Below are 18,200 nucleotides of genomic sequence, written 5' to 3'. Positions count from 1 at the left end.
CAAGATTTTTACATCTTCAACTATTATTAGGACCATTTTTAATTAAAAAAGAATTTTATTGCAATATAGTTGATGTACAATATTATATGTTACAAGTGTAAAACATAGTGGTTCATAATTTTTAAAGGTTATGCTCCATTTATAATTATTATAAAATGTTGACTATATTCCCTGTGTTGTACAATATATACTTGCAGCTTATTTATTTTATACACAGTAGTTTGTACCTCTTAATCCCTTAGCCCTATTTTTCCCCTCCCCTCCTCCTTCTCTCCACTGGTAACTACTAGTTGGTTCTCTATATCTGTGTGCCTGGGGGTTTTTTGTTATGTTTACTAGTGTGTTGTATTTTTTAGATTCCACATATAAGTGACATCATACAGTATTTGTCTTTCTCTGACTTATTTCACTTAGCAGAATACCCTCCAAGTCCATCCATGTTGTTGCAAATGGCAAAATTTCATTATTTTTTTTGACTGAGTACATATACACTACATCTTCTTTATCCATTCATCTATTGATGGACATTTAGGTTGCTTCCACATCTTGGCAATTGTAAGTAATGCTGCTATGAACATTGAAATGCATGTATCTTTTTGAATAACTGTTTTGGGGTTTTTTTTTGCATATATACCCAGGAGTGGAATTGCTGGGTCATATGGCAGTCTTATTTTTAGTTTTTGGAGAAACCTCTACACTTTTTTCCACAGTGGCTGCACCAATTTACATTCCCACCAGCAGTGTACGAGGGTTCCCTTTTCTCCATATTCTCACCAACATTTGTTATTTGTGGTCTTTTTGATGATAGCCATTCTGACAGGTGTGAGGTGATATCTCATTATAGTTTTAATTTGCATTTTTCTGATGATTAACAATGCTGAGCATATTTTCATGTTCCTGCTGGCCAACTGTATGTCTTTTTCAGAAAGATATCTATTCAGGTCTTCTGCCCATTTTTTAATTAGGTTGTTTTTTTGATGTTGAGTTGTATGAGCTGTTTATGTATTTTGGATAACAACCCCTTATCGGTCACATCATTTTTTTTTTTTTTTTTTTTTCACACACACACACTGTATTTTATTTTTACAAGAGATAAATAGACTGACACCAAGCATTGTACATGGATGACCACAACAAAAGCAACGATGATTGCAATTACCAAACATGAAACACACTCATACTATGTCATAATATTGACATTCAGTCCAGTAATCCTCCACTGTAACAGCTCCTTTACTTTGCAGTGTCGGTCACATCATTTGCAAATTGTTTCTCCTATTGCATAGGTTGTCTATTCATTTTGTTGATGGTTTCCTTTGCTGTGCAAAAGCTTTTAAGTTTGATTAGGTCCCATGCGTTTATTTTTGCTTTTATTTCCCTTGTTTTAGGAGATGAATCCAAAAAAATATTGCTATGATTTATGTCAAAGAGTGTTCTGCATATGCTTTCCTCTAGGACTTTTATGGTTTCCAGCCTTACATTTAGGTCTTTAATCCATTTTGAGTTTATTTTTGCCATTGGCAGCAATGTGGATGGACTTGGAGGGTATTATGCTAAGTGAAATAAGTCAGACAGAGAAAGACAAATACTATGATGTCACTTATATGTGGAATCTAAAAAATAGAACAAACTAGTGAACATAACTAAAAAACCCCAGGCACACAGATATAGAGAACCAACTAGTAGTTACCAGTAGGGAGAGGGAAGAGGGAAGTGCAATTTTGGGGTATGAGGTTAAAAGGTACAAACTATTATATATAAAATAAGCTATAAGGATATATTGTATAACACACAGAATATAGCCAATATTTTATAATAACTGGTGGGTTGGCCAAAAAGTTCATTTGGGTTTTTCCGTAAGATGTTATGGAAAAACCCAAAAGAACTTTTTGGCCAACCCAATATAAATGGAGCATAACCTTTAAAAATTGTGAATCACTACGCTGTACACTGTAACATATAATATTGTACATAAACTATACTTCAATAAAAAAAGGGATATAACTGCTGATACAGCAGGCTTTAAAAGACAAAATAATACTATAGATGGATAGTGAAACTACAACAATGTCCATTATATATCATTTATGACTGTTAAAAAAAAAAATGTTCTCTACTTAGGTACAGGATTATGCATGCAAAATTAGCTAACCTTTGGAACATAAGTCTGAAGGTATGTTAGATATATGAGCTCATGATTATTATAGCTTCTTAGTTTCTTTTATCAATATGGTCTGTATTTATGTGTATACTTAAAAATACCTATCACATTTATTGGACACCTACTGTGTGCTATATAGTTGATAAATATATCTAGCCCTAATGTCCTGCAAGGCAGGAGTGTATGACTCATTTTTCAGATAAGAAAAATGAAAGAGGCATAAATGACTTGTTTTTAAAAAAAAGCCAGCATTCAAACCCAGATTTTTCTGGCTCCAAAGCTAGATTAATTCATATATATGTTGACTGTACATATAATATATATTTATTAAAAAATAAGAACACGAAAAAAAAATAAGAACACGAATTTAAATATGAGGATAATTCTGAAACAATCATACAACCCTGTGAAATGAATATCTACACTAAAAGCACCTATCTTAGAGAAGACCAGAATTCCCTAAAGAAGACAACTGGACCCTCTAATTAGGTACTGCTTGAAAGCTAACTCATTGCTGAGCATAGCCTCCAGTTCTGCCTGACCAGGAAGCCTGGACTGAGACCCGGGGCAGCTGCAGAGCATATCCTACTGCCTGCCCAGGCAGGGAAGCAAGTCAGCAGCCCCACCCAACAGGGGAGCATGGCCCCAGCCCACCTGACCAGGATGCCCTAAAAGGGACCCTGGGGAGCCTCCCAGCCCAGCTCACAGTACTGCCCAGCAGCACACCCCAGTCTATAGCTCTGCCTGGCAGCAGAGCCCAGCCTACGTCCATGCCCAGTTGCTGGACACATCCTGCAGTCTCACTTAGGCAGGGAGCCCAGTCAATGACACCCCCCAACTGTGGGGTACAGTATGAGGCCCCACCCTACCAGGAAGTCTGGCCAGCGACCTTGCCCAAAAGCCAAGCACAGTGATAGTCCTGCCCAATTATGAAACTCAGCCTGTGGCTCTGCCTGATCACAAAGTACAGGCTGAGGCTACATCAGATCGTGAAGCCCTGCTGCAGCCCCACCTGCATGCAGAGGCCAGGCAGCAGCAGCATCTGGTGAGGGAGCACAGCCAGTGACCCTGCCTGACTGGAGGTGATTGTAGAGCCCAGCTAGTAACACTGTCTGACCCTAGAGCACAGCACCACCTGACCACAGAGCCCAGCCAGCAGAACTGCTTGAACACAGAGCCTGGCAAGTAGCCTGACCACCTCCACCACCTGAGAGCAGGGGCAGCAAGTTCACCCAACCAGAGACTGTGACCCATTATAGTTAAACTGTCTAAAGTCAATGACAGAATTTTGAAAGCAGCAAGAGAAAAGTGACTTGTCACATTCAAGGGAAACCCTATAAAACCATAAGCAGATTTCTCTGGAGAAACTTTGCAGGCCAGGAGAGAGTGGGACGATATATCCAAAATATTGGGAAAAAAAAAACTGTCAATGAAGAATACTGTATCAGCAGAGCTGTCCTTCAGAAGTGAAGACCTGATAAAGACTTTCTCAAACAAACAAAAGTTGAGAAAGTTCATTACCACTAGACCTGCCTTACAAGAAATGCTAAAGGGCATTTTACAAGCTGAAATAAAAGGATGCAAATTAACCTTGTAAAAATGAATGAATGTGTACAACTCATCAGTAAAGGTAAATATATAGTCATAGTCAGATTCTGTAATATTGTAACAGTGGTGCATAAATCACTTTCAATTCCAGTTTAAAATTTAAAAAACAAACATATTAAAAATAACTATAATAATTTGTTATTGGACACACAATGTAAAAGACATGTAAACTGTAACATCAATAACCTAAAATGTGAGGGGAGGAGAAGTAGAAGTATAGAGTTTCTGTATGCTATCAAATTAAGTTGTTATCAGCCTAAAATAATGTTATAAATATAAGACATTTTATTATAAGCCTCATGGTAATCACCAAAAAAACCCTGTAATAGGTACATAAAAAGTTAAGATAAAAGAATCAAAGCATACCACCACAAAAAGTCATCAAGTCACAAAGGAAGATAGCAAGAAAGGAATAAGGGAACAAAGGAACTACAAAACAGTCAGAAAACAATGAACAAAATGGCATTAGTAAATCCTTACTTATCAATAATTAAATGTAAATGGATTAAATTCTCCAATCAAAAGACATTTTACCCGCTGAATGGATAAAAAAAAACAAGATCCATGCTGCCTACAAGAGACTCACTTTAGCTTTAAGGATACATACACAAAGACTGAGAGTGGAGGGATAGAAAAACATATTCCATGCAAATGGAATGCAAAAGAGAGCAGGGGTAGCTATACTTACTGGATATTCACATGCAAAAGAATGAAATTAAACTCTTATCTTACACCAATCACAAAAATTAACTCAAAATGGATTAAAGACTTAAATGTAATAATCTGAATCTGTAAAACTCCTAGAATAAAAAACAGAGAAAAAACTCCTTGACGCTGGTCTTGGCAATGATTTTTGGTATATGACACAAAAAGCTCAAGACACAAAAGCAAAAATAAACAAATGGGACTACATCAAATTAAAAATCTCTGGGGAAAAAAAAAAAGATCAAGAAAATGAAAAGGCAATCTGCAGAATAGGTAAAATATCTGCACACCATAGATGTGATAAGGGGTTCATATCTAAAATATATAATGCACTCATACAACTCAATATTTAAAAAACCAACAATAATCTGATTTTTAAAATGGGTAAAGTAGACATTTTTCCAACCAAAGACATATAAATGGCCAATAGGGACACGAAATGGTGCTCAACAGTACTAATGAAATCAAATACAAATCAAAACCACAATGAAATATCACCTATGCCTGTTAGAATGGCTGTTATAAAAAAGACAGGAGATAAATGCTGGTGGTGATGTGGAGAAAAAGGAAGCCTTGTGTACTGTTGGTGGGAATGTCTAAATTGGTATAGCCATTATGAAAAACAGTATGGAGGTTCCTCAAAAAATTAAAAATAGAACTACTATATGATCCAGCAATTCCACTTCAGGGTTTATATACAAAGGAAATGAAATCACTGTCTCGAAGTGGTATCTGCACCCTCATGTTCATTGCTGCGCTGGTTCATTGCTGTTCAAGAGGGCGTTATGTTAAGTGAAATAAGTCAGACAGAGGAAGACACTATGATCTCACTTAAATGTGAGATCTAAAAAAGCCGAACTCCTAGAGACAGAGAGTAGCCTGGTGGTTGCTAGGGCCTGGGGGATGCGGGAAATGGGGAGATTGGCCAAAGGTAACCAAACCTTCCAGTTATAAGATGAGTAAGTTCTGGGGATCTAACATATAGCATGTAACTATAGTTAAAAACAATTGCTAAGAGAGTAAATCTTAAATGTTCTTATGCCCAAAATAAATATGGTAACTATGTGAGATGATAGATGTGTTAACTAATCTTATGGTGAAAATCATTTTGCAATACTAACATATACCAAATCATCACACTGTGCACCTTAAACTTACAGTGTTACATGTCAATTACAGCTCCTCAATAAAGCTGGGAAAAAAGGCGAACTCAAGTTTGTACAGAAGAGGCTTATAAAGGGACTTAACATTTTTTAATTGAATGGATATTAACACAATCCCCAAAGGCTGTAACAAACTGTTTTGACATTTAAATGTGATCATTTCACATTTTAATGAATTTACCATCTTACCTGGTTCACTTCCCAAGCTCACTTCCTCATCTGACAAAACTAACCTAAAGTAAAGACAAAAAAATCCAAAGATTTTGGTTAAAATACATTTGGGACTCATACTCTACAAACAGTTTTATGTGGCTTAAAAAAATTTTTTTTTAACTAAGGAGACATATAAAATAGTTGTCTGGGGCTTCCCTGGTGGCGCAGTGGTTGAGAATCTGCCTGCTGGTGCAGGGGACACGAGTTCGAGCCCTGGTCTGGGAGGGTCCCACATGCCGCGGAGCGGCTAGGCCCGTGAGCCACAACTACTGAGCCTGCGCGTCTGGAGCCTGTTCTCTGCAACAAGAGAGGCCGCGATAGTGAGAGGCCCGCGCACCGCGATGAAGAGTGGCCCCCGCTTGCCACAACTAGAGAAAGCCCTCGCACAGAAACAAAGACCAACACAGCCATAAATAAAATAATAAATAAATAAATAAATTTTAAAAAAAGAACACTTTAAAAAAAAAAAAATAGTTGTCTGGTAGATCTCCTAAAATCTGTCTGAGACAAATCTTCTTCTCTAGAGCTACACAGACTGTAAAAATAATCCTTCACCTCTTATCCTTTCAATGTATATTTACTGAGTATTGATGAAGCACCAAGCACCACGTTCAGCATGGTAAACGCTGTGCTAAATACTATACCACAGAGAACATCTGTCACCAACGCCATCAAGTATGAAGTTTAGTTTTCAAGCATTAAAAGGTTTTTTGTTCATCCCACTACTGGGCATATACCCTGAGAAAACCATAATTCAAAAAGAGACATGTACCACAATGTTCACTGCAGCACTATTTACAATAGCCAGGACATGGAAGCAACCTAAGTGTCCATCGACAGACGAATGGATAAAGAAGATGTGGCACATATATACAATGGAATATTACTCAGCCATAAAAAGAAATGAAATTGAGTTATTTGTAGTGAGGTGGATGGACCTAGAGTCTGTCATACAGAGTGAAGTAAGTCAGAAAGAGAAAAACACATACTATATGCTAATGCATATGTATGGAATCTAAAAAAAATGGTACTGATGAACCTAGCAGCAGGGCAGGAATAAAGACGCAGACATAGAGAATGGACTTGAGGACACGGGGGTGGGGAGGGAAGCTGGGGCAAAGTGAGAATAGCATTGACATATATACCCTACCGAATGTAAAATAGATAGCTAGTGGGAAGCAGCAGCATAGCACAGGGAGATCAGCTCCGTGCTTTGCAAAGACCTAGAGGGGTGGGATAGGAAGGGTGGGAGGGAGGCTCAAGAGGGAGGGGATATGGGGATATATGTATGCATAAGGCTGATTTACTTTGTTGTACAACAGAAAATAACACAGCATTGTGAAGCAATTATACTCCAATAAAGATGTATAAAAAAAAATTTTGCTCAAGAATACTTGGGAACTAGAGGGAATGAAGAATTGTAGAAAAAATGGAATACTGTATTTTGAACAACAAAGTGATGTTTACAAAAGAAGGCACATTTGCCTAAAACATTCCAAACCAATACTAATTTTGGAAACTTGTATCATCCATCTGGTATAATAATAAAAAAATGAGATAAAGAAATTGAACCAGATTTAGTTATTATTCCTGGGGTATAACCTCACAACTCTAGTATTGGAGGGTTTTTTAAAATAAGTCTTTTTTTTTTTTTTTAACGTTTAATTTTTATTTATTTATTTATTTATTTATGGCTGTGTTGGGTCTTCGTTTCTGTGCAAGGGCTTTCTCTAGTTGTGGCAAGTGGGGGCCACTCTTCATCGCGGTGCGCGGGCCTCTCATTATCGCGGCCTCTCTTGTTGCGGAGCACAGGCTCCAGACGCACAGGCTCAGTAATTGTGGCTCACGGGCCTAGTTGCTCTGCGGCATGTGGGATCTTCCCAGACCAGGGCTCGAACCCGTGTCCCCTGCATTGGCAGGCAGATTCTCAACCACTGCGCCACCAGGGAAGCCCCTAAAATAAGTCTTTTGGGACTTCCCTGGTGGCACAGTGGTTAAGAATCCGCCTGCCAATGCAGGGGACACGGGCTCGAGCCCTGGTCTGGGAAGATCCCACATGCCGCAGAGCAACTAAGCCTGTGTGCCACAACTACTGAAGCCCGTGTGCCTAGAGCCTGTGCTCCTCAGCAAGAGAAGCCACCGCAACGAGAAGCCCACGCACTGCAGTGAAGAGTAGCCCCCATTCACCACAACTAGAGAAAGCCTGTGCACAGCAACAAAGATTCAACGCAGACATAAAAAAAAAAAAAAAAAAAAAAAGTCTTTAAAGACACTTAAAAAGCAATATAGTATTTATTTGCAAATACTACAACAATAAGCCTACAGAGCAAACAGATACCTTGATTTGGGATGAAATTTCCAACGACAGAATACATAGATGGTGTTTTAAACACTCTGAATGGAAGAGAAAGTGAAGTGTTTTGGAATCTGTTAGTTAACTCAAAAGGTAGCTTTCGGACTTCCCTGGTGGCGCAGTGGTTAAGAATTCGCCTGCCAATGCAGGGGAAATGGGTTCGATCCCTGGTCTAGGAAGATCCCACATGCCGAGGAGCAACTAAGCCCGTGCACCACAACTACTGAGCCTGTGCTCTAGAGCCTCCAAGCCACAACTACTGAAGCCCACGTGCCTAAAGCCTGTGCTCCACAACAAGAGAAGCCACCGCAATGAGAAGCTCGCACACCACAACAAAGAGTAGCCCCCACTCGATGCAGCTAGAGAAAGCCTGCGCGCAGCAACGAAGACCCAATGCAGCCAAAAATAAAATAAATAAAATTTTTTTTAAAAAAGGTAGCTTTCATAATGCTGAAGATGTATGAGAAGATTTTGAATAAAACTTTCATAAAATGTGATAACGGAAATATTTACCAATTTAATATACTTAATGTACAATTTTAAATGTCAATGTATAACGAAGTTAATACATTTAATTCATATCTATACATTTGATTGTGTAATCTATATACTAAAACATTTATATATCTAAGTTAGTAAAAACATTTGTATTTCCCCCTAGAGAAAAGGGTGAAATACTTATATTTCAGATCCCCTTCCACTCAACAATATATGGTTGTCATTGTTTGGGCCTATTTCTGGGATCGCTATTATACTCAGTGCAGTCTGGTTAAAATGACAAGTGGCAGTTCTGAAAGGAAAACAAAGGTAAAATGTAATTAAAGGGAAGGAAAGAGGCAACATGAAAGATGTGCACAGCAAGAGCCTCCATTTTCAGGTAACCAATCCCAGTCCTATCTGTGTTGTTTTCGAGGCAGATTTTCCATAGCTTCTGTCTCACAGCCGCTGGCACCTGTCCCTTTCTTTTTCAAGCTGCCCCTTCTGGGATTCACTAGGTAGAGGCTCTTAATACAAGGCTCAGTCTCCCACACTATAGAATTTGGGTTTATCACCCAAACTGTTCGGTATTCCTATCATCATCTTTGCCTGCCATGTTAAAAATGGGGGAGGGGGGTGGTAGGTTTCAAAACAAATGTTTAACGTTAATAGGAAAAATGACAGAGAAATAAGTATTCGGTAAACCAAAGAAGAAGCAACTCTTTCCAAATATATGGTACAATGGTAATGGTATCCAGGACTTCCATAACATGATTTATAACTTTTGTCTGCTTACTTATTGAGGTTTTCCGGGAGAGAACTGTCTTCTATTCGTTCTTCCTTGTGGTCTTCAGTAAGCTTGATTGGAGTGTCTTGTAGTTGCTAAGGGTAAGAAATTCAATGTTAAGTAGATGCAAAGAATCTGTTTCTCTCTTTGTGCAAATGAAAATGAGAACAAAAATTCTAAAGAACAATATAAAATAGGAAGAGTTATGAAGTAGAAAGTGTGAGATATGGGAGATGTATGCTGATGTAATTTGACCCAAGCCCTGTGTCCTTTGTCTCCTGGCAGCCTGTAGCCACTACGCACACCATGGGCCAGCCACAGGGTTCACCACTCTGTGATATGCCAAAGAAAAGGAAGACTTACACTGTGTCGCCAGCCGGTACTGCAATGTTCTAAATACAACTAAAGATTTTCAACTTCAAGTCTGAGCAGAAATTGGATATTAAATTTCCCTAAATACACAGTATGCTATACAGTAAAGCATTAACATAGAAAAAGTAAAAAACAAAACACATACACAACAACATAAAACGAATTCAAGGGCATCTACCAAAAACAGAAGATGCTATGTCAGAACCTGACTTAAAAATCCATACTAAGCCCCTGTAATACACAGTTGCAGGATATGAACCCATCACAGATATCACATCCAACTTAGGCACACTCAACATTTTCAAGCTCTACTGAAAATAAAGCAGAATGATAAGTTCAAAGGTACTGAAACCTAGCTTACCAGAACGGAAGAAATGATTAACACAGTGCTTCTCTGCTGGATAAGCCATATGCACAGAAGGTTGACAGGAAGGGTACATTTTCACGTAGGTGTTACAGAAAGAGCTGACCTAATACAGTAGTCTCTTCAGAGGCAACCACACATACATAATGACCAAAACTGGCATAATTTTTGTATCATGAATCACATCTATGACATGAGTGTAAAAGTAAAGCAAGGAGATTTTTAACTCCTAAAATTGTCAGGTGGGTAATGTGGTCATTTTTGAAAACACATTACCACTTTCCATCACTTGTTCCTCTTAAGTTTTTCCTTTCCATAACCTTTTCTCTCTTTTGTATTTTAATTTTCTTTTCACTTTCTCTTTCTTTTATTCCCCCTTCCCCCCACCCTACTAATATCTTGAGCCCACCAGCAGTATTTCCATGTATTTGCTTAGTGCTGCTGGTAGAATCTGGAATCAGGGAACTTCAGAAAAATGGCTGAAAGAGCGTAGAAAAATGTTTCCCAGAATTTGTAAAGTTGAAATTAGGCTTAGCAAAATGTAGTGTCAAAGTTATTATCCAAATGAAGTGTAATAAATCTAAGAAAAGACCACTGAAAGAAATGTACCTTGAGAGCTACAAAATCATATGGATGAAAGCCAATACAGGTCCCATGGATTTGGGACATCATTCGAGCTGTTTTCTCCCAGAATCCAAGCAGTGTCCTCTGCAGAAAAAGAAAAGGTGACACTACAGTTCTCCTTCCTTTCCTCTTTTTTCAGTGCTATTTTTCCTCACTATAGTAGATGAATAGTTGTCAAATAATAAGAAGTAGGAACTAAAATCAATTTCCAAGTTTGGGGAAACAGCAAGCACTGTAAACAGTAATTCTCCATAAGAATTGGCATTGTATCTGCATGTATGTGTGCCTATCTGTATACAGCACTGAAATGTACACTGGAGCCAGCTAGAGAGTAATTGCAGCCGAGAGAATGAAACTGGCAGATTAGAACACCGTCTGAGGAATCCAAAAGAAAAATGGTAAAAGCACCAAAATATCGTATTTGCATTATAAGTATATGTATAAATCTTTATGTTGGTAAGCATATAATACAAACCTTTATAAATTGGAGTAAAATAATTTGTACCACTAAATTTGGACTTTCATTTAGAGTTCAAGAAAGACTTGTCAAAAAAATGTGTTATCAAGCTAACTCAAGTAATTCTCCCTGCAGTGGAAGCACGGAGTCTTAACCACTGGGCCACCGGGGAAGTCCTGTCACATACTTTTATTTTCAAGTGCATTCTCTCTTGATTTCTTGAATTCCACAGTGCTGAACTGAATTAGGCAGATTCCCTAAAAGCAGCAGTGAATATCCATTTCCTTTAGTTTGTTATTGTTTTCTCATGTAAAAAAACGTATTCTCCTATTTTGCCATTTACAAATACCTGATAAAATCAGTAACTGCTACCTGATAATATCTAACTTACTCATGGTATGCTATTTATGTATGATTTGGAATAAAGTAAGCACAAATGAGACTTCTGAGATTGAAGTGGTGTGGAATGGCAGTTTGGCAGAATGAAAAGAACACAAGACCTAGAATTAGAAAACTTAAGTTTTTAAGCCCAACATTGCCATTTAATTCTCATTTAATTCTCACTTTCCTCATCCATAAAATGATAGAAAAGTGTTGCAGAGCATGGGCTCTAGGCATGTAGGCTTCAGTAGCTCTGGCATTTGGGCTCAGTAGTTGTGGCTCACGGGCTCCGGAGAGCAGGCTCCGCAGTTCGGGGCCACAGCATATTTGCTTCAAATGAAACTGTATGTAGAACTAGTTTAAAATAGAGTAGCTCTGAATGAACCAAGGCTAATAGGCCTTGAATCCTGCCTCCTCTCCACATTCCCCTCCTCAACCCTAGACAGTCCGTAAAGTGTCTGTCTGTCTCTCTTAGGATACCAAGGGGAATAATGTGAAGCTATGGGAGTAGGCAAAGAAAGACCCTAAGGTCTTTTCCAGTCTGAAAAGACTGGAAAAGTCTTTTCCATTCATGATTCTGAATGTCATAACTCAATAAGTAAATTTCAGCAAGGTCAAAGGAATCTGATCAATTATACAGTTTTTTTTGCACCCTTTAGACAACTTTTAAAAAGGAATCTCACCACTCATCTTTACTGCAAGGACATGCTGACCATGGAGGTGGGTACCTGGTAGGTAGCGAGTGAATGAGACAACATATTGCAGCGACTAGCTCCAAGTAAATCCACTTTCTGACAAACATCCATCTTTAACTTGTCAAAAGAAGCTTTGCTATTTCTCACTTGGATCTGTACCTGCAACCACAAAAGTGTTAATTATTATTGCTTATAATACAGAAATAAATATACCACACAGGTTTATGATACATGTTTTCAGACACATGAAATTGTAATAAAGAAGACTAATTCCCTTTCCCTGTATTATTTCAAAATTAATGGAAAAGATTTTGGTTATTTTTAGTAACTGTAGGAGATTCTTTCCAGCAGATATCTTTATGCTGAGAAACTATGTGATGAAAGATATAAAGTACATAGTTAAGAAAAAAAAACCAAACAGATTCCAAATAAAAACAAACATCCAAAACTACTGATGGATAATATTTAGCTAAGAAAGAGTAGAAGAATAAATGGAAAGAGGACATAGTAAAAGTGTTGAGAAACATTAATAATAATTCTGAATCATACAGATATATTTATAAACTTAAATACAGGCTTATTATATTTCTTACAAATGAGTCATTTATCACCAAGTAGTGTGAATACTCAACTTTAAATATACTCATTCATTCATTCGACAAATACTTATGAGGTATCTATTATGTGCCAGGCACTGTTCCAGGCACTGGGATGCTGTGGTGAACAAACAATGTTCTTCCACACCATCCCTGAGTGAGGAGGCCCAGGAAAAAAAGAAAATAAATATATAACATAATCTCAAGTCACAAAGATAATATATAAATGCAACAGAAATGGGTGACAACTTTTGATTAGATGGTCAGGGAAGTCCTTGGTGAGTTCATGCGTGATGTGTGAACTGGGATAGGAAGATGATGAGCGGGCCCTGCTAAGACCCTGAGGAGAGCCTTCTAGACCCAGGGAAAAGGAAGGACAAAAGTCCTGGGTGTGGGAGGTGTTTTCAGAGCAGGAAGGAATAGGGTAGAGCCAATTCCTTCCTCAAGCATAGAAAGGGCTGGAGCACAGAAAGTAAGTACTGTACAAGATGTGGCAGCAGAGGGACCAGGGATCAGACTGTGCAGGGCTAGTTGGGTCTAGACGAGAGGTATGGATTGTATTCTTTTTTTTTTTAATTGAGGTGAAATTCACATAACATATACTTAACCGTTTTAAAACTGTACAATTCAGTGACACTAGTGCATTGACAATGTTGTGCAACCACTCCCTTGGAGTGTATTCTAATTGTCAAGGAGTATAAAGGGGACAGAATAACAGGTTGCCTGAGGCCATGTGTCCAGCTACTGCCCAGGTCTGTTGGAGTAATCATTGAGGCAAAGAACTTGTAACAGCTAGTAAAAAGACTCCATCAATACTAAATATAAATATGGATTTTTATTATAGGCACTTTATGAAGGAGTGAGTGAATTTTACTATTCATGTATGGAAAATTCAGGGAATACAATTTATAATAAGGAGTTTACTTAGCAAAATATATGTTCACACATGTCGTTGCTTTAACAGTTTGTGGTCAAACTATGTATTGTGGCAGAATGAAAAATTTGATAACCTTCACTTATAATTAATAATCATTTTACATGAGTTTTTACTTAAGGTTTTTTCCTGACTAATGAACTGTTTTCCTCCTGCAAACAACTCCTAAAAGTCCAGGTAGGCAACATTTAAAAGGTAGATCTATTATGCCACTCAAAGAGTAAAAAAAAAAAAAAAAAAAAGTGTGACAACCTTTTGTACGTTAACTGAAGATTTCCAAGCAACCAAGAATTTATAATATAACACATTTTCCAAAAATAGTCCGATGTTTTATACTCTTGATTAAATTACTCTGTAGAGCTTCAAGAAAACATAAAAAAGGGATGTATTTTCATACTTTTCGGAACTTTTCCATTTGCTTTAAGGTGTCTGGGTCCAGTTCATGGGATACGTCTTTCATCCACAGCAGAGCTCCCCTATATTCTGTGCGCGCTTGCTCCATCCGATTAACTGTCATCAAGGTATCAGACACTGCCCTTTCACTGAATGTTGCTACTTCTTGCTTAAGACGAGACAGTGGAGTATACAGAGCCAATCTAATGGCAGAGAGGTAAAAATAAGAGGCATGTACATCCCATAAGCAAAATAAAACAAAAACAACCATAAAGCATCACTTGCTATTAAGATGAGTCTATAAACAGGAAATTATTAAGATGCCTAAGAAAATCAGAAAGCAAATAAGGATCATACGGTTAACTTTGAACTGTTAATAAAGATGTGTTTATCTCTCTCCCTTTTCTTGTTTTAGGAAATATCAATATATGATTTTTGCAACATTTTAGATGTTTATCCATGTATAAACAATCTGCCAAGTAAATCTGCCATTTAGAAAAGAATTCCTTGAGTAAAGAGATCCTATATTTATAAAGCATAATCCTATAAGCAGAAAGCCTTTCTTTTGACAAATTTAGAGAAAACCTGGGTATAGAAAAGCAGATAAAATGCTAGATGAAGGAATGAGGATAAAAGTCTTAGCAGCTGAGGATAAGAACAAGAGAAAAAAAGATTTAAGAAACACAAGTCAAACCCAGCTCCTCTGGTCTGCTTTTGACTTAGTGGCAATAGAGGGGCTTTTACTGGCTTTCTCGTTGTCAGCTCCTTAAAGGTGGACTTTTGCACTAATATGGTGTTTCAGAATAAAGCCACTTAAGTTATATATCGTCATTACAGGTCCAATAAAGTCTATTTTTATTTTTCTCTAGAAAATGCAAAGATTTTGGCTTTATTTAGTAATTGTAGGAGATTCTTTGCAGCAGGTATCTTTATGTTAAAAAGTTGTAAAATAATGAATGCAAAGTATATAATTAAGAAGACAAAATTTCCTCTGCCTAAAAAGAGGAAAAGTTCCAATGTCCTCATAGATAGTATAATATCCAAAAAGTGAAAAGAAATATATATATATTTAAATTTTAGCCATTCTGTGCCTCTGTTACATTAAACCACTTAAGAAATTTAAGTACAGGCCTAAAGTCTATTTCTAGGAATTAAGCAGCCTGTGAATGTCAATTTTTAAATAATTATTTTAAGTTCAAAATAAATAAGAGTTAGGCATCAGAACAACTATATACTGCAATATACTTCTCTTTTAACCCTCTACTGGAATGAAGAGAAACCTTTACAAATATGCAAATTTAACTACACACATCAAAACTGTCATACTGACTACAAATTTAAGGATGATGCAAAACCATGATAAACCTTTGCTTGGCTGAAGAACAGAGTGCCTTGCCAGTGGCATCCATCATTTTGCCAGCCTGCGTTGTATCCCGTTCTGCTTGGAACTTTAAAAAGAGCCCTAGTTCGTTTTCTTCCTCCGATATAACTAGGGAAAAAATGACAGTATAGTTCATTGTTTCATTTCATCATTGGTTTAAAACACACACACACACACGACTAAAATTCTCACAGCAATAATTCTCTATACATAAGAATTACTTGGGGGTGGAAGGAGAGACACTTATTTTTAAAATGCAAATTCCTGGGCTTCATCTCCAGAGAGTCTGATTTTACAGGTCTGAGGATCTGTTTTGTTTTTTTTTTTTAAACAAGCACTCCAGATGATTTTGATGCACTGACTCCATGGACCTCACTTCGGGGAAGACTGATCTTTAGTGAAAAAAAAAATTCCAAAATAATAAAATAAAACAAAACCACAGATGACGCATTTTCAAACGTGCAGAGATGCATTTTAGGATCATTGCCTCTTACAAAGTATTTGGGGTTTTCTATTTATTTATTTATTTTATTTATTTATTTTTGGCTGCATTGGGTCTTCATTGCTGTGCGCAGGCTTTCTCTAGTTGCGTCAAACGGGGGCTACTCTTCATTGCAGTGTGTGGGCTTCTCATTGCAGTGGCTTCTCTTGTTGCGGAGCACAGGCTCTAGGCACACGGGCTTCAGTAGTTGTGGCTTGGGGGCTCGAGAGCACAGGCTCAGTAGTTGTGGTGCACGGGCTTAGCTGCTCCACGGCATGTGGGATCTTCCTTGACCAGGGCTCAAACCCGTGTCCCCTGCACTGGCAGTCAGATTCTTAACCACTGCACCACCAGGGAAGCCCCTGGCTTTCTATTTAAACTTAACTTATTCTTGTCTCCCATCGCGGCTTCATTTTCCTATGCTCAGGATCTCAGACCCACAACTGTCCATGATTTCGCTCCTAAAACCCTTAAAGTTGTCATGTAGTACAATACTACTCAAAGTGTGGTCCATGGTCCAAGGCCAGTCCAGAACGATTTGCTACCAGCTTGTGACAAATATCAAAACTAAGAACCTATTTAGAAACTTTTACCAATTTGACTGTTTTATATCTATTGAGTCTAATAATAAAAAAGTGTGCCTATATTTTGCATGTCTTCTTTAATTTCATTTTTCTGAAAATTCATTTTTATTGTATTTTCAAAAGTGTCAGTTTACAACAGATTGAAAGTAAAACACAAGACAGAAAATGGCCCTTCACCACAGTTTTAGAAGCACTGATCTAGTGGAAGATGACCCTTTAATCACAATAAGACAAACAGGTGAGGAAGCCCATAAAGTGTTCAAATTGTGAGCTTAAAGTGAAAAACAAGGACTTCCCTGGTGGCGCAGTGGTTAAGAATCCACCTGCCAATGCAGGGGACACGGGTTCGAGCCCTGGTCCGGGAAGATCCCACATGCCGCAGAGCAACTAAACCCGTGCACCACAACTACTGAGCCTGCGTTCTAGAGCCTGCGAGCCACAACTACTGAGCCTGCATCCTAGAGCCTGCGAGCCACAACTACTGAGCCCATGTGCCACAACTACTGAAGCCTGCATGCCATAACTACTGAAGTCCGCGTTCCTAGAGCCTGTGCTCCACAACAAGAGAAGCCACTGCAATGAGAAGCCCGTGCACCGCAACAAAGAGTACCTCCCACTTGCCGCAACTAGAGGAAGCCCGCGCGCAGCAACAAAGAGCCAATGCAGCCAAAAAACAACTAATTAATAAATTAAAAAAGAATTCTATAAAAAAAAGTGAAAAACATGACAAATGTCATGCTTAATTTCACCCTAGTTTACTGATGGAAAAACTGAAGTTAAAAACTGAAAGGGAGGGCTTCCCTGGTGGCGCAGTGGTTGGGAGTCTGCCTGCTAATGCAGGGGACACGGGTTCGAGCCCTGGTCTGGGAAGATCCCACATGCCGCAGAGCAGCTAGGCCCGTGAGCCACAATTACTGAGCCTGCGCGTCTGGAGCCTGTGCCCCGCAACAAGAGAGGTCGCGATAGTGAGAGGCCCGCGCACCGCGATGAAGAGTGGCCCCCGCTTGCCACAACTAGAGAAAGCCCTCGCACAGAAACGAAGACCCAACACAGCCATAAATAAATAAAATAAATAAATAAATAAATAATTTTTAAAAAAAAACTGAAAGGGAAGTCCCTTTTAATACCTCTGAGGCAGTAGGGGAACTCAGGCCTTCTCACTTCCTAGCTGCCCCCCCGCCTGGTCCTCCCTGTAGTGCCTACAAGGGAGGCCCTAGGAGAGCACGATGGTGTTTGGGAGAGGGTGTCTACACATTCTGTAGTATCATCTTTAATAAAACCGTGTGCTGTTTTATGAACAATTAACCTGGTTAAGAGTGGACTGGATTTGAGGAATCTGGTTAATTTAATATTCTCATTACTTCAAAAATGTACAGATTACACATTTCCTTTGAATCAGAACTTCATAAAATATACCTCAATGAAAACTACTAGAAAAAAAATATTAACTTGTAGATGATCCAGAAAGCTC

General features: G+C 38.3%; 1 protein-coding gene across 1 annotated transcript in view; it reads right to left on the bottom strand.

The window, feature by feature from the left end:
- ICA1L (islet cell autoantigen 1 like) overlaps positions 1-18,200 on the bottom strand; it is a 68,153-nt gene that overhangs the window by 16,325 nt on the left and 33,628 nt on the right. The window contains exons 4-9 of the mRNA XM_068543822.1: positions 15,649-15,772; positions 14,288-14,486; positions 12,394-12,519; positions 10,813-10,911; positions 9,477-9,562; positions 5,827-5,870 (exon numbers count right to left, since the gene is read on the bottom strand). Of these exons, the coding sequence (XP_068399923.1) occupies positions 5,827-5,870; positions 9,477-9,562; positions 10,813-10,911; positions 12,394-12,519; positions 14,288-14,486; positions 15,649-15,772 (678 nt within the window). The remainder of the gene's footprint in view (positions 1-5,826; positions 5,871-9,476; positions 9,563-10,812; positions 10,912-12,393; positions 12,520-14,287; positions 14,487-15,648; positions 15,773-18,200) is intronic.

This window comes from Eschrichtius robustus, chromosome 5 (genome assembly GCF_028021215.1).
Source record: "Eschrichtius robustus isolate mEscRob2 chromosome 5, mEscRob2.pri, whole genome shotgun sequence".
NCBI classification, from domain to species: domain Eukaryota; kingdom Metazoa; phylum Chordata; class Mammalia; order Artiodactyla; family Eschrichtiidae; genus Eschrichtius; species Eschrichtius robustus.
Note: the sequence above shows the minus strand (reverse complement) of the source record. Positions and strands in the feature narration are given on the sequence as shown.